Source organism: Polyodon spathula, chromosome 11 (assembly GCF_017654505.1).
Source record: "Polyodon spathula isolate WHYD16114869_AA chromosome 11, ASM1765450v1, whole genome shotgun sequence".
In the NCBI taxonomy this organism is placed as follows: domain Eukaryota; kingdom Metazoa; phylum Chordata; class Actinopteri; order Acipenseriformes; family Polyodontidae; genus Polyodon; species Polyodon spathula.
Window position 1 is genome coordinate 39,946,344 of NC_054544.1, and position 16,946 is coordinate 39,963,289.

The 16,946-nt window shown below is 37.4% G+C and overlaps 1 protein-coding gene across 6 annotated transcripts in view; it reads right to left on the reverse strand.

Annotated features, from left to right (window-relative positions):
• The window catches only part of LOC121322920 (activated CDC42 kinase 1-like), a 98,596-nt gene that overhangs the window by 41,835 nt on the left and 39,815 nt on the right, over window positions 1-16,946 (reverse strand). For 3 of the 6 annotated variants that reach the window (XM_041263532.1, XM_041263528.1, XM_041263529.1), the window contains exon 1: window positions 9,010-10,678. The exons of 1 other annotated variant lie outside the window; for it this stretch is intronic. In XM_041263532.1, the coding sequence (XP_041119466.1) occupies window positions 9,010-9,057 (48 nt within the window). In that variant the 5' untranslated portion in view covers window positions 9,058-10,678. Of the gene's footprint in view, window positions 1-9,009; window positions 10,680-16,946 lie in introns of those variants that run through there. 2 more of the 6 variants (XM_041263533.1, XM_041263527.1) reach the window with 1 other exon arrangement.

Genomic DNA, 16,946 nt, shown 5'->3' on the forward strand with positions numbered 1-16,946 from the left:
AATGTGTCAACTGATTTCTACTTAGCCTTCATTGTCATTTCAATCACAAGACAGAAATATGCCTATTATTTATTATGTTCCATCGTCTGACTCCAAAGAACGGTTCTAGAGAGCTAAATAGGAAGTATGATAACCGTACAGACGTTAATGTTTTAATAGATAAAGAAAGCCAAACCAAGGCCAAACCACTGCACAGTACTGTAGGTCACCATTTCCAGACATAATCGTTCCAATGAGACTAGTTCGAGACACGTAAAAAATGCAAGTGTGACAAGCTCATCTATTCACTATCTCACCGTGGGGGGTAATAATTATCTTGAAGACTTTCACAATACCAGAAACAGTATATCTATTGAAAATGCCATTGAAACATTACTGGTAATTTGAGGCTGTATCTTGACACAGTCAGTACAGTAGATGGAGCAATTATAGAATGTGTCTGTTATGAAAGTGTAGATGCAATTTTCTTGGAAAAGCTTTTATAGTAATTACGTGGGCCAAGTACATATGAACTGCAATTAACTACAGTTAAAATGTCTACATTCATCAGATGGTAGAGCAGCATTGATCTATATATAATTAGTGCACTGCTCAATGTATTAAAGGTATACTCCCAGAGTTTCATTAACACTATGAACAAATACTAACTTCCATTTCATTTCTGTATAATCATGAAGTACGGTGAATCAACATGCAATTATTTTGCAGTCGCCAGTAACTTGGTTAAGTTATTATTTATTTGAAGTGCAAAGTGAACGACCACTTTTTTTCACGTCAATCAGATTTTACCAGCATAAAATAGTGCTGCTAAACACCAATGTATACAATGTAAGCTAGATTTCTGTTAAAGCTTTGTTTATTGATTTAAGATTAATGTTTTAAAGCACAGGGGGACATGTGGGGCATGTTATTAAATTAGTTCTAACTAATTAAAGGCAAGGCCACAGAAATTGTGTACTGAAAGTAATGTAAATGTTTTCCATGTGTACAGTCAGAATTTTTCCAAACTGCTCAACCATTATCACAAATATGCATGTCAAACATAGATGTCAGCTATAGTGCATATACAGTAGGATGTGAGCAGTAAAATTCCAGTATCTATTCCATATTAATTCAAAATCTTTTCAATTTGCACTTAAATGTGGTGCACATGTTGTCTATCACACATTAATGGTGCAGTGAATCATAAAAAGGCACTCAAACCAAGGGCTTATCATGATGGCTTTGCATTTGGTGACAAAAAAAAAAAATCTCATTATGTTCAAGTTTTAGGAAACTAAACAGAATGAAACATCCTATAATTCCATTTTACACCCTTGTTTAACAGTATACAATGCAAGTGTGACATGCAGTACAGCCAGTCAGTCTCCATACACCCCGAGATTAATACATGATGCACTCAATAAGTTATGGTCCTTAGCAAATTTTAGTCACAGGGTCGCACACTATATATGCTCCCCCTGAGGGGAATAACAATCTTTGACCATTACGGTAGCATCCACACATGTCATGCACTACCAGCAGCAAATTAAAGTATATATGGAGGCTGTGGAAATGAAACTCTTGGTCAAGTAGGTAGTTCTTTCTTTAATGTCTAAAGCATTGTAACCTGATGTGATGTACAGGTGCAATCCCATGGAGAGGAGATGTATCCCTCAATAGACCATACCTTTATGGTGACTATTCGGAAGTACTCATGTTCTAGTCATGTTTATTATTATGGCAATTTATTTTAAATATGTACTTTCATTATACAGTTTCATAAATACAGTTAAGGCTACGTTATAAGCCCCCTAAAATAGAACAGAATCTGTCATATATAACCTCCTACTGCAGCAGTAACAGACCCTAAGTTTAAATTGTAATTATAGTGATCAAAACTGTTTTAAGGAGGGAAGAAAGTTTGTGCCCTGATAACAACACAGTTACTCAAGTTCTTCTTTCTAATGGCAACCTTCTATTTTGCTGCAAGTAAAATTAAAATCAGATTTCTGGACACTGTAACCTTAAAGACTAATGCACTTTCTGTGCAATATACTGCAATATGGAGACTATAATCTCTTAAAAGATGTAAACCATGCATTAGAGAACTTACTCTGTACACATGGAAGTGTGTTAAAAAAGGAATTGATTTCTTGAGTTTATCGAAGCGACGCATCCTTGCTGGGCAGTGTAGTCTTGTGGAAAAAAAAAAAAAAAAAAAAAAAAACTGATGTTTCAGCTCTTGCTATAAGAATTGAAAGAGCTCAGGCCTGAGAATCCCCACTGACGATAGTGAGCTCTCCGATGGTTCAAACGGAGAAGCCAGCTCTGGATACATGAAGCGTACTTCCACAAAATTGATCCTTCCTTCCACAAACGTTGGTAAAATTCCTCCGTCAATCATTGCATGTACGCTTCTATAACTAAAAACCTGTCTGCTTTGACAGTTGCATTCCCATGCCGCTGAAAAGAGCCAAAGATGACTTATTTTCTTTAAACTAATCCAGACTCTTTAAATATTCTTCTGGTTCTGAGGCTGATGCGGTTGCAACACCCACTTTAAATACACACAGACCTCTGTTTGGCTCTCCCTGAGGATTTTTGTTTTCTTTCTGGAGAGTATGTTGTTCCTACAATTCAACTATCCAGTCCACGATGCACTATAAATAGAACCACAGCGTATTCCTGCCTTTTCCCTTTTGAGACGAGATCTAGCTTTTGATAGAGAGGAAAAAAAAAAAAAGATATCATGCCCGTTATGGAGGAGCTTAAGTGTTACTTCTTTTAAAGAACGTCTGTCTGGAGCTATGTGGTTTTGCATCCAGCAGTCCCGAACTGTACTGCAAGTGTCTGCTATGCTTTGCTTGCTGGTTAAACAGAGACGCTATGGTATTCAGATGGAATAGTATTTGATCAGGAGCCAAGAGGTCAGATTTAACTGCAGGATGGGGAGTTTGTTTCCTGTGGGCCCCCTAATGCTGGGATTCTCTCTCTCTCTCTCTCTCTCTCTCTCTCTCTCTCTCTCTCTCTCTCTCTCTCTCTCTGTAATCCCAGTTTTATTAAAAGGAGAGTACTGTTCTAGTCACAACAACTTACTTTGCTTTTGTATTTCAGTGTATTCAATTTGGCTACACTGCTTGACCACTTTATTAAGACCTGTACCCAGTGTCAGGTTGGGCCACCATTTGTTCATAGTTATCAAAGTTTGGCGTACAGCTCTCCCGTCGTGTTTGTTGACAGAAACAGTTTGACAATATGTGAGTACTATACAAATCACACATTGAATGTCACTCATGTTGAATATGATAAAGGGGTTTTGCTAAATAAGACTGTGGAAGGGTGGTGGGTAATTCACTGACACAGGAGATCAGGTGTACTTGTCACAGCTTCCAAACTATTTCTATGTGCTGTCTTGATGTGGATACATTTTGAAATTACAAAATTTTGGTGAACGACATGTTTCTAAAAATACCCTGTTACATTTGTACAAACATGCTCCAGGCCTAGTACACATTTGTAAAACAGTGCATTTGTAAAATGTACCAATGCTAATTTGAATCCCAGTGCACAACTACAATCTTATTCTGCTAGGCAAATGTTATTATTACTAATGTGATTAAATATAGTCATATATTTTGGCCATAACTGTATTTAACTTATTTTAAGAATTGTTATGTTTTATGTATATTTTAAAAAATGGCATCCAATAGTCAGTATTGTAAGAGATTTTTTTTTTTTTTTTAAAGTGAACTCACTTTTTGTATGTGTTTTTTTTTCTTCTTCTTCTTTGATCTCCATAAAATATGGCAAATGTGTTTGTTCTGTTTTTTTCTTCAGATTTAAGTAATGTGATTTCATAAAAAATGAATTTGACTAACTCTGACTTACTTTTTCTTATTCATATATACTCATTAACACTGTTTTTCATTAAAAAGTCATTGCCGCAGAATTTGGCAGAAAACACTCTCTATGCAGATTTTAGGAAATGTTACCATAGCTTTGTGTGGGGGCTATCTAATAGAGACCTTCACTGAAGCCTGCAACTGTGGCTTCTTCAAATGCAGTGTTTACTGCCAAGTGGGGGGCCACTCTCTCCCGAGGGCCACAACTCAAACAATGACATTGTGTTAACCTTATGTAACCTGTCAATTCCACACTATAGCTCAACAAGCTACCACTGACCTGAACACTCTGCTATTGAGTCTATTTGTAACTGGGTGTACAGTACCTCCAAAATCACATAAATCATTCAAATTAAATAATTCCTGTATGGCAGGGTTTCCCAACCCTGGTCCTGGGGACCCCCTTCTTCTGGTTTTCATTCCAACTGAGCTCTCAATTACTGAACTAGACCCGGAACTGAACTGATCATTTGCTTAATTAGACCTTCAGAGTTCAAGTTACTTATAAAATGTTACAGCTAACTTGAAACATGCAACAGTTTAAGAGCTTAAAACAAGTAAAATGGTCTAATTAAGCAAATTATCGGTTCAATTAAGAGGTCAGTTAACTATGAGTGCTCAGTTGGAATGAAAACCAGAAGCACATGGTGTTCCAAGGACCAGGGTTGGGGAAGCCCTGCTCTGTGGTCTTGTTACAATTGTATAAAGAGTAGTTACCCAGTCCTGCCCCTAGATGGGAGCAAACCTCTTCATAAAATACCAGAAAAAAGAGTGATAGTAGTAATAGTGGAAATCAGCCAAAAGAATGACCTGCTAAAATCAACGTCTCTTGTTTAAGCCATCATCCAAAGCACAATATAAAGAATGGGTGACAATATACCAAACAGAATTCTAGACTTTTACTGTAGCACCTGGCAAACCTTAAACAATTAACATCCATAACAACAAAAACAAATACAATAATTTAAAACACACTTACAATTATCCTCAGTACAAAATTTTTTTTTTTTTTCTTAAACTGAAACTTAAAATTTTACACACAGTATCCCTTATAAAATATTTAACAATTCATATATTACTCCCTAATGGGGGCAAAATGACATTAAATGACCACAAGGCATCGCACAGCTGCAGCACACAGTACAGCACATGACTACATAGGAGAACAGGTTACAGTACCTTGGTCAAAAGGACGAAAATGAATACAAAACCTGCTGTCAAAGCATTCAATATTTGTGTTTCATTCCCTTTGTCTGCCTGTGTGTTTATGTAACTGAAATTTAAGCAGGTGCTAAACTCCCCAATCCTTGCTGCTTTTAGAATCCTCTTTAAATCCACCACGCTCCCCATTGCGGAGAGAACCAGGCAGGCGGCTGGAGATTGTACTGGTTCCATGCAGAGAAACTGCTCATTGCAGTGCTATACGAGCAGGGAGCTCCAAAGAAAAACAAACAGATCTCCGCAGTGCCGCAGTGTGGGCTGGAGAGAACCCTTCTCCAGTGGTTAACCCATTCAGCAAGCATGTGGATGAGCTACTATATCAGAAGCCCTAAACATATCCAAGGTAAGCACTGAAAAGAACCTCTGGATAAACTAATATAAATGCCACCAAATATTATTATTATTACAAAAACAATGACATCATATACTGTACATAAAATAAACAAAAGGATTCCCACAGCATTTCATTGGCATTCTGCCAGGATTGCTTTGCAATTATCTGTTCAATTGTAAATGTTTCAATAAATATCCAGTAGGCTACACAGAACATAAACCTGGCAGTATTTTGTTATTTCCAGTCCACAAGTACAGTTTAGTTTATGTTAGATGAGTACACAATTATTGTACAAATGATGTGGGTAGTAATAATAGAACCTGTACTGTACTTGGTAAAGTAGGCTAATAAAATGACTACATTCTCAACACTAAACAAACCTTCAAGTCTCCCCTTCAACAAAACTGAAAATTAATATTATAAATGTTCCTGTCCCATCCCATCCCGTGAAAAAATGTTCAATTAAATTTTTGTTCCACCCTGTCCCACCAGAATTTTTCCCACCCCGTACTGTTCCATACAGATTTTTTTTTCATTCCCGTCCCATGATATTTAAGAAAACAAAAATATTTTTTCTTTTAACCTCTCGATGCATGACATACCTTTCAGCAAGTTTGAATTGAATAGGTGGGCTAGTGACATCACTAAATGGGGTGTGTCAATTAAAATGAGTGTCGTTGATACAGAAGTTATACTGTCTGTCTGAGTACACATTTGATTGGTTCAATTTTACAACATCTTGTATTGATTGGTTTAATATTACAACATCTAAAGTTCTTGTAGCTCATCTGACAAACTAATTTGGTACTGCTCTTCCCACAGCTTTTCAGTCTCCGATCCGTTCCCGTGAGATTTAAAACTTTTTATTTCCAGTTCCACCCGTTACTGCCAGTTTCATTTCCGTTTCCATCCATTCCCGCAAACATAAAGAGAAATGTATTCCCGTACCATGGTGTCACAAAGACGGCCGGAGTGGGTGGCGTTAGACCAGAGCCAGGAAATAAAAACAACAAGAGGTGGAGTTTGGTGGAGCTGAGTGAATGCTTTCACTCAGCATTTAATAAATAAACAAACAGAAAATAAACGGTTGTAACAATACAAAAAACAGGACACGGCACATTCGCCAAAATAAACAGACAAACAAAACGGACCAAACAAAACACGGTGAGCTTCTTTTACTTTACGTTATTATTATTAACTTATTATTTCCTCTGTCTCCAATCCCGTTCTCTACTCACCAAACACACAACCCAGATTGGGTGAAAACATGCTGCTTTTATGCAGCTGTACCGAGACTCGATTGCTAATCAATCATTCAATTGGAGTCTCGGTACAACTGCACGTGAATTAATAAAGTGCAATTCCCCGTGCTCACATATTACTTTTTACTTGCACTTGAAGTGCTGTGCAATCCTCGTGCCTAAATACAAATATTCATTTTAAACACTTGTGTTACACAGACCCGTTTATATCCAGTGTACCAATGACTATACACCAACATTTAACACACCACACACAACATAAAACAGATAATATACACAGGGGCGGGCACTTTGTCACACATGGAAATCCTGCGGGCGCCATGGTCTCCACAAGAGTCCACCCTAATGTCACTCTCTAAGCTATGGTTGTTGCTATGGTTGTTGCTATGGTTGCTTGGGTAAACCTGTGATGCTAAGCCAATCGCCCTAAGCCATATTGGAGCAGAGATTGACAGACGGTGAAGAATGTTTACGCCCTACCACATTTAATCACAGCAGAGGCGCAAAAGAGTTTTCATAAACAGACCAGCTCACCCCAGGAAAGTGGTACTGTAATACTCTTTTAAAAGTGGGATTAAACTGTTTTAACATGAAATCCACAAAGGAGAGCTTTAGACCAACTTCAGAGAAGTCCAACTGCACATCACACTAGCTGGTTTTTAAATGAAATTCCCCAGCGTTTATTATTATCACCAACAAATTAAAATTTTAATAAACCATGTGTTCACCCCTGAGAGGCAAGTGCTGAATTAAAACCATAATGCATTGGTTTAGTTAATTCACCACTGAACAGACCCAGGTGGTCTGAGTCACTGTTGAGTCTGCTGTTTGGAGAATGTTCTTCAACTGATAAGCCTCTGCCCTTTACAGTATAGGCTTTGGCTGAATGAAGCATGCTTTAGAAATGTGCTGACATACTGAGATTAACCCCTCTACTGACACCCTTATATACATGTACAAATACACAATTACAATATCACCTGGTCTGGTGCGACTTCCTTTATAGTGAGTTTCAGTCAAGACTACCAAAAAAAGCAGTATTTCACAAACTAAGTATACATTTTGGCTAAGAACCAAATCAATTCAAAATACGGGATACGAGTCTCACCACAGAATGTGTGGCACCCAGCATTAATAGCAACCTGCTTCACCTGTTTTAAAATACTGTACCTGTGCAAAATCCATTGGAATAGGAAATACGACACACATGAAGACTGCTGTGTTAAGCAGAAATCCAGTAACAGGAAAACTGCAGCTGCTTTTTCAGCCTTGTGACAAACACTGCACTGTATCACAAAGACGAGGAATGGGATCTACAGTAGGAGACACCAGAGTCCATGCTGACTCAACCACACACACGTGTGTGTGTTAAACATACAGAAACGTTGTGAAATGAACAGAAACGTATTACAATAGTCCAGTGGGACCAGAGAAAGGGCGGATATGTAAAATGACGGATCAATGAATCCTGTTTTAAATACCATTATACACTAACTGTAACAATTACAGTGCTTACCCTTTATAGTGGGGAGCCACACACACAAAATTATTTTCAACTCACAAGCCCAAGTTGAAAGTACTAGTTTCATAGATATTTCTTTGTAAAATGTTCAGAAGTCAGAAACCTGAATGATTTTTTTTCTTTGTTTAAATTCTTGTTTCGTTTCCCTGAGCTAAAACCGAGATTACATACAGCATTAACACCCTGCTCCTACAGATAGCAGCAGAATGGCTGTTCAGTCAAAGTGGCCAAACAGCTTCAAGGAGGGAGAAGCTTGTATGTCTGTATCTAAAACTACCTCAGTAAAGTAAACAATCCCGTAAGCCAACAGTGCCTTGCTTACAGGAAGTCCACAGAAGGCTAAAACAAAAAAATGTAGTACAAATTTACCACCAATCAGATTTTACTGTATCTTAACAAGACTGTGGGGAATTTAACAAATCAATAAAACCAATCAACACATGGGTATAATTAAAAAAACAAAAATACACTGTAAGAGTGACTTTTAAAAACATGAACCTATACCCAATTTAATCTATATCAGCAAATATACTAACGAGACTCATTGGTAAGTACTTTCAAAACCTAGGAGCATAACAAGAAAATGCACAATCACAGAACACATTTTAAAGATGGGGGAGCTGCTTCCCTATACATATGCAGTAACAGTATGGAGAGAACGATTTTGCACAAGGATAAAAACACCTTTCAGAGCCTTAAGACCTTAAAATCAACCCCAAAACATAATGGGAACTGAAAGCAGAACTGTTTTGAATAATTGAACTATATAATAAATAATGCTTGTACCTCCTCTTCCTTGTTTGGTAGCCGCTGGTACTCTGAACAGTCCCCCATGTCTGCTGCAAATCCTTTTCCAATTGACACAATGTTCGAACAATGCTCAATTCAAAAAACAATACAACACAATCCCTCTTGTTGCAAAGTGTCCTCACCGTCACCCTTGGTGGATTTGTTTTCTTTCAAGTTTTTCTGCTTCCTGAAGAGATTGGAGGATTTATTTCACCACTTTGGTTAGGATGCTCCCCTTCCTCTTCCTCAAGCAGACACTTGAATGTGACTGCTCAGTTTTTAATCTTCAATGTCCCATTGTACCATCATTAGAAATGGTTAACACTAGAAAATATTTGTGTCCAAATACTGTCCAGCAGTAGTTTTTATTTTATTACTCGGTTTTGGCTAAGAGTTCTGGGGTTGCTTTTTTATATTTGCTAATACAATGCACCAATAATCTTCTGTTGCCTCATGCAAACTCCAAAACATTCATAATAGTCACTTTCAACCATTAAAAAAAAGATGACAGTTGGGAAAGTGGCTATTTAGTTAAGCTTTATTAGTCTGGAGAGAAAAACATGTCTGCCAAAACACCTCCTTGTAGTCCAACAGCAAGCCATCTGTGAATAATATTGCAGACATCTGGACCCAGTTTTTATCAACAGGATTTCTGTTTTGACAGCAACTTGACTGCTTAACTGTAAAGCTTGCTTCAACCGTCACTAGAAAAGGATTGCTACATACAAAGGTCTTAAAACTGTTGTTACACATAACCGTAATTAAAAGAACAGGATGCTGTGATAAAAGCTTCTCTTTATGAGACGCTGCCATACACATTTAGCTTCACAGTCATGTTCAAAATAGTTGCTTTCACACTACTTGAAATACTGTACGTGCAATACATCTGTACATTCATGCACACAATTATTATTGATCACGTAATTTCTCAAGCTGATCACTGTTACTGTTAAGATTGCAGTCTTTATCAGCATCCCATTTCCTGAAAAAAATTACCTTAATTGCTGTCAGAAAACCTTTTGTTTGGACGTTTGTTTGTGCTCCTCCAGCTTACATCCCAACAACAGATCCCATCCCTGAAAACACAGCTGCACTAAAAACCAGTCCGAGCTTCACATCAGCACTATACTAAATTCATAGCTGAAATGTTATTATTGTTTCCCTTCCACGTTCTCGTTCTCTCCTCACTTTAAGCAGTTCAAAACACTGAGAGAGACAGGGAGAAGGAGGCAGAGCGAGAGAGAGAGAGCGCATCAGTGCAGCATTGCCTGGCGATGGCTACCGCAGTACCACTCACTTCACCTGCATCATTTTTTATCCTGCTATGTGGAATTGCATTCAGCAACAGCAGCCCTGCTGATTCCCGGCCTCCTGAAATCTCCTGTGCATTTCCAGCTCATGACGACAGCATCAGTCCTGTTTTTTCTGTTCTACTAAACATGTCTTTGCATATGATTTGAATTTCTTAATGACTGTCTTGCGCTACCATTACCATTACCCCCCTCCCCCCCACCACGACCACCACAACTTGGTTCTCCAGATGGTTGTGGAGTGTATCGCAATGTCATTATACTTGTTTCTCCTCTGATGTGACGAGATCTTCTGCCAAGGATGGAAACAGACTCATGCAGACAGGCACAGAACAAATCGCACACACACACACACACACACACACACACACACACAAAAGAACAGGGAGGTAATGTCCATGCTACCCACTGTTTCCCTGATGAAATGAACATGCTCCATTAGCCAGGACATTGAGGGCGGACAGCCTGCTCCATGAAAAAACCTTCCAGCAAAAAAAAAAAAAAAAAAAAAAAAATCAGTTTGCTTAACCGTTTCATGGCTGGAAATAGTGGAGCTTCTGACTAGACACCAACACGACTAGCATACTAGCACAGTATTTACAATTACAATTATAAACGAAAAAACAAAGAAGCAAAACAGGTTTCATTTTTGTACCCAAATTGTGTACTGTGTTATACTGTGTACTCTTCACAATATACTTTCCATTTTATTATACTGTTTCATTTATTTAAAAACACGTACTGTACCTGTACGTAAACAATAACGACTTTACCCTTTCAAAGAAATACTGGTGAATAAAGCATCCTTGACTTATAATAACTACACAACATAAATAAAGGGATAGATCAGTTCTAATCAATAGCTGGTCTAACGGTTGAAGCCTATTGTGTAGGGTGTCAGGCTCGCTGCAGCTGTCAGGTGACATGTACAACACAGTCCTTCAGTTCCCTGTGGAGCTGTCACCACTGGCACTGCGCTTCACAATTAAACACTGTTTACATTTAAAACTGCAAGATTAAGGACTAAATGATTTCCACATCTGCTGATAATAAGCAAATCTAGGACATGTAAAAAATTATAAAAGTAGAAAATCCACAAGTAGAAAAGAAAAAAAAATATATGTAGTGTGGCAGAGAAGACAGAGGATGTGTGGCAGATGGGAAAGTAGAAAAACTGTAGTCCAGGAGGGGGTTACAGGGACTACATTTCCCAGAATGCCATGGGTGTAATAGGAGCCAGAGGGGAGTCACCTGGCTCCATTATAAAATAAGAAGCATCTGAGGCTAATTAAGCTCCTGCATAAAAGCAGGGGAAAGCTTGTTCACGGGGCTGATGTAGAACCAGCCATATGCAGCCAGGCTGAAGGAGAAAGAGCCAGCTGCAGAAGAGACCTGTGTGGTCAACAAAGTTACTGTGTGAACCTGTGTGAAAGTGTTTTGTTTTTGGCTGGTAAACGGCTTAGCCGTTTTGTTTGTTTGTTTTTATTATTGTAAATAATAAAAGTGTGCAACTGTGCTTAAAATAAAGTTCTGTGTCGGATTCGGTAAGTGTAGGGTGAAAAGTGAGCCTCTGCTGTAAGGAAACGTGTTACAGGTTTAATATCATGTTATACTACAATATGATGTCTGTTTACTAACCCTGTGTACTGTACTCCATCAGAACCTAAACTGTGTTGGGTTTCCAGTTTGTTTACATTCTCTATGTAATTTCAGCTTCCTTTGAATTCCAGCTCCCCTTTCCATCCTCACTGAAGCCTTCTTACTAATTTGTCATTGCCCTGTCAACATCTACAGCAAGAAGATGCCAAATATACCTTTTCTCAGCTGCCCACAATGCTCTACATGTGATAGAAGTCATATTGTTTGACAGGCAGCAATCTAAATCAGTTGGAGATTACTGTTATGTCCCCACTGTAAAGACTAAATGTTCTTTCCAGGGAGAGACAAGTGTGTGGGTCGCCTGTTTTAAACGTTACCCTGTCATCTGAAAATACAAGATCCACTGCATTTCGGATGTTGAATTAATGCCTAATTTAAGGGATACAGGACATTTCCAAAACATTAGCCTTCCCCAGTTTGTTTTATTTGAACAATAAAATTCAGCTATTTTACAGTCTGATAACTTATTTCCCTACACAGCAGTTGCTGTAACCGTTTATTAACACCAGAACCCTGCTGCAAGCTTAGGGAACAAAATTCATGAACTCCCACATACAGTACTGCTTGTACTGATGTCATTTTACAGGAACTACAATGGCAATTAAGGTAACAGACAGACAAAATATAACATCTACCCTTTAAACAAATATTCAAACTTCCAGTTCAACCAAAGGTGTTTTTAGAATTGCACAGTACCATTTTTTGCAACAGCTAAAAACTGTACTGACTAAAAGCAAAATGTATATAAATAGTGACTAACTTGACCATAAAATGAAACTGCCATAATATACTGTAGCAAATGTATGTGTTTGTAAACTGATACAGTAAGACAGTTTGACCCAAATAGATGAAATGTACACCATGGCAGCCTGGTGTGCATTTCGTCAATTTGGGTCAAACTGTTAATAGGATGTTCTTGTTGACCAAAGCAGCTAAAATAAAATTGATTCTTCAGCAGTCTGTGATATCCTGTATACATGACCCACCTCCTATTCCCAGAGCTCAGAGATAATGTTTCAATAAATGGAATGTCAATGGAATGAAGCACTTTCTGATCAATATACAGTACTGCGCTACCATATCAAAAGGGATACTACACCATCTACAGTACCTTCATAAATTACATTTCTAGTTTACTGTTCTGCTTAGATTATTATTTACCATGCCTATTAACTGTTCCAGCAAAATGTCTTTTTCAACCATACCTCAAAACGGAATTTCTGAAGTGAGGTGGTTTGAAAAATAACCACAAAGACTGCACAGCGGTAATGCAATATCTGTCCCCTTTGAAACTGTGGTTTTGTACTGAGATGTTTGCATTTGCAGAGAAATTACAATTGCAAGGTCATTTATTAAACCACCTCACTTCAGAGATGAAGCTCGTAAATGAATATGGTTGAAAAAAGATCATTTGGTTGGATAAAGCATGCTAAATAGTTATCTACGCAGAAACAATAAATATGTATGAAAAACTGACAGAAGCGCTGACGCGTATACAGTATACATGTGCTATATATATATATATATATATATATCTATTATATATATATATATATAGTATATATATTGAATTAAACTTTCTTTTAATCTTTTGCGCAAAATCTGTTCCCTGCATATAAACCCTAAAAGGCATTGAGCGCTCTGTAAAAACTACACTGAAGAGACAGAATGCTCTTCTGTCAGGATTGTGTGTATATATATTCAGTACAAAATACAGTGCCAAAGTACCTCTACTACAGTACCTGTGGACTTGCCAGCTAGAATGATAATAAAAGCAATACAATTAACTACGTCATATTATCAATGGTTCCAAAGCCTTTAATTTCACATAAGCTCCACATGTACAGGAAATTGGCTGTTTTTAGAATCTAAAAAGGCCAATCTTGAACTATATTAACCCAATTTATGATTTCCACTAGCCTCTTGATTAATATTTTTAAATACAATCAAAACTTAAGAACGAGTTTAAGGATGGAGTTATCCCAGATTCTGACTTGTGATCAATAATTGCCCCATACTATGTTCAATTCAACTTTGTTTTACAGAATGAATAAAATAAAGCCACAAAGCACTTCATTCAATGACAGCAATGATGCATTACAAAAGTATAGCATTGATAGAAACCTCACAGAAGTGGATTTTTAATCAAGTCTGATTGTTAGCTTCATTGAATCAATTGAAACCCAATATGTTAAAAAAAAACAAAACAAAAAAAACAACCAACATATTGCCCATGAGGGAAAAAAGAAAACAAAAGTTACCGTTCAATGGCAGATGATGTGCATTTCTGTCTGGTATTATTAACATTTTCAGCTCAAGAACTGTGCTACAATTCTTCAATAGGAATGTCACATGACAATGATGTCACTTCCCCACTCATTTCTGAGTAGGAGACACATGTTGATTTAAGGCTGATGTAACTCTTTTACTGAAACATTTACTGAGCAAGGAGGATGGAGATGAAATTGTGATTCAACAACTGTGAGCAACTGCTGAGAGGACATGACCATCTGCAAGAACCAATACGTCAATAATGAAAACACTAAATAGAACACCTGTATGGGAGACCTTAATACTTGTTTACTAGATCTGTGAAACAGCTTCAAACACTTTCTTGCCCTTAACATTGTCAGTTTTGGTGCAAGTGGTACTGTATGTTTATCTGTAGGCTGCTTACCGATACAGTATGTTTAAACCCCAAACAGCTCGACAACTGCAACACCATGCAGTGCTGACTTCTACCAGCTAGTTTAATTAAGACATGTTCAGTCATCACCTCTAATAAGTGAGGAAATGGAATGAATTGTGTCCGATAAAAAATGGATCCTATCAACACAACTGCATGTAATAAACTGGTATGTGTCCTATTAAGACTGAGTCAGACGTGGAGGTGGGAAGCTGTTTACAATACAGTAAGTACAGTAGGACAGGCAGTTTTCTTATACTGGCAAATATGTAGAATGTAAATTATATAAAATCACTTAAAATAGGTTCATTTAACCTTTTTTTTTATTCTTAATTACAATTATAACATTGAGCTGGCTGGCAAACCCTGTTTCTTTCTATGTGTCTGCAATATCTGAGCTGTAATCGCCTTTCATTTTCAAATCCCCTCCATATGCTAAGAAGAAAGGGGTCTCACAGCCACGTTCCTCTCCTCATGACCTGGCAAGCTTTCTTGGAATTCCAATCAAAACCGCAGTGGTTTCAATTTCTATACAGTAGCTGCTTTATGACCCTGCTTTGCTGCAGTTCTTGAGCCACATTTTCCAGAGGGGTGGGATGTGTTAAGGATCACGGAATGCTTGTTAGAGTCGAGCATTTTCACCAAAACAGATTTTCTGTTTTTTTTTTTTTTTTTTTTTTAAGCGTTATAAGTAATCTAAAAGCACACTGAATTAGCTGTTGCTATAGTAAAAAAATGTAATTTGTTTTTCTCAATTCAGATATTATCAAAGAGCAGAGATTTTTCCCAAGAAGAGGGACATATTAATGTAATGTACAGCCATTAAATAATACATTAACAGTACTTACTCCAGTATGCAATGCCCGCTATGTGCTTCAGTGCACTTGTCATTCATAATACATGTCTGCAGTACACTATCCAGGGTACACTTACAAAATGATTATAAGAAATTGCTCTAAATTAATTACAAATAGAAAACAGAAAATAACTTATTGCATAAGTATTCACCCCCTTGAGTCAATATTTGGTAGAGGCACCTTTGGCAGCAATTACAGCCACGAGTCTATTTGGATAAGTCTCTACCAGCTTTGCACATCTGGACACTGTAATTCTTGCCCATTCTTCTTTGCAAAATTGCTCAAGCTCCGTCAAGTTGGATGAGGACTTTTGGCGAACAACAATTTTCAACTCTTTCCACATATTCTCAATTGGATTGAGGTCCGGGCTTTGACTGGGTCACTCCAGGACATTGACCTTTTTGTTTGTAAGCCACTCCAGTGTGGCTTTGGCTATATGTTTGGGGTCTTTGTCCTGCTGGAAGATGAATCTTCTCCCAAGTCCCAAAAAATAAATAATAATTTGTTACACGGTGTTATGTGACTTCTAAAGACAATTGGTTGCACCAGAACTTATTTAGGTGTGTCACAGCAAAGGGGGTGAATACTTATGCAATCAATTATTTTCTGTTTTATATTTGTAATTAATTTAGAACAATCTGTAGATTTTATTTTTCACTGCGACATTATGGACTTTTTTGTGTTGATCAGTGGCAAAAACCCCTAATTAAATCCCTTTTGATTCCATGTTGTAACACAATAAAATGTCCAAGGGGGGTGAATACGTTTGAGAGCCACTATGTGTGTGCGTGCGTGTGTGTGTGTGTGTGTGTGTGTGTGTGTGTGTGTGTGTGTATATATATATATATATATATATATATATATATATATATATATATATATATATATATATATATATCCTTTGTTCCATGTAAGACTTTTCTGTTTTCTTTTTACTAGAAAATGTATCTGCTAGACAAAACTGTCAATAAAAAAATACCTACACCTTAATCTTTACCAACTCACTTTCTAGGAAAAAACTGGATGAGATGCTTATAAATAGAAATACAATATGATATCCCTGTGCTCTGTGACAGATCATTAGCGAACTGCCCTGTCCTGGCTTTCTGGGTTGCAGATTGAGAACTGATTGACACCAGATGTCTTGTTAACAGGTTAGCGCATTCACTCAATTTTGTGGTCTGCGGGGTGAATCGTACAGTCAGCGTAGGTTCGTGTTCTTGTGCGAAGTTGCCAATCTTCAATGGGGATTTTATACATACACTGTAGAGCTCCTGTGTGTAAAGAAACCATTGGCTTAGTCGCCCAATTGAGGGTGGTAAAATAACTAAATTTATAAGCCAATATATATAGAAATATTTTCAAAAACAATTTAAAGTAAGTTAAAGAGTTAAAGTCAAACCCTACCTCCTGGAAGTGAGG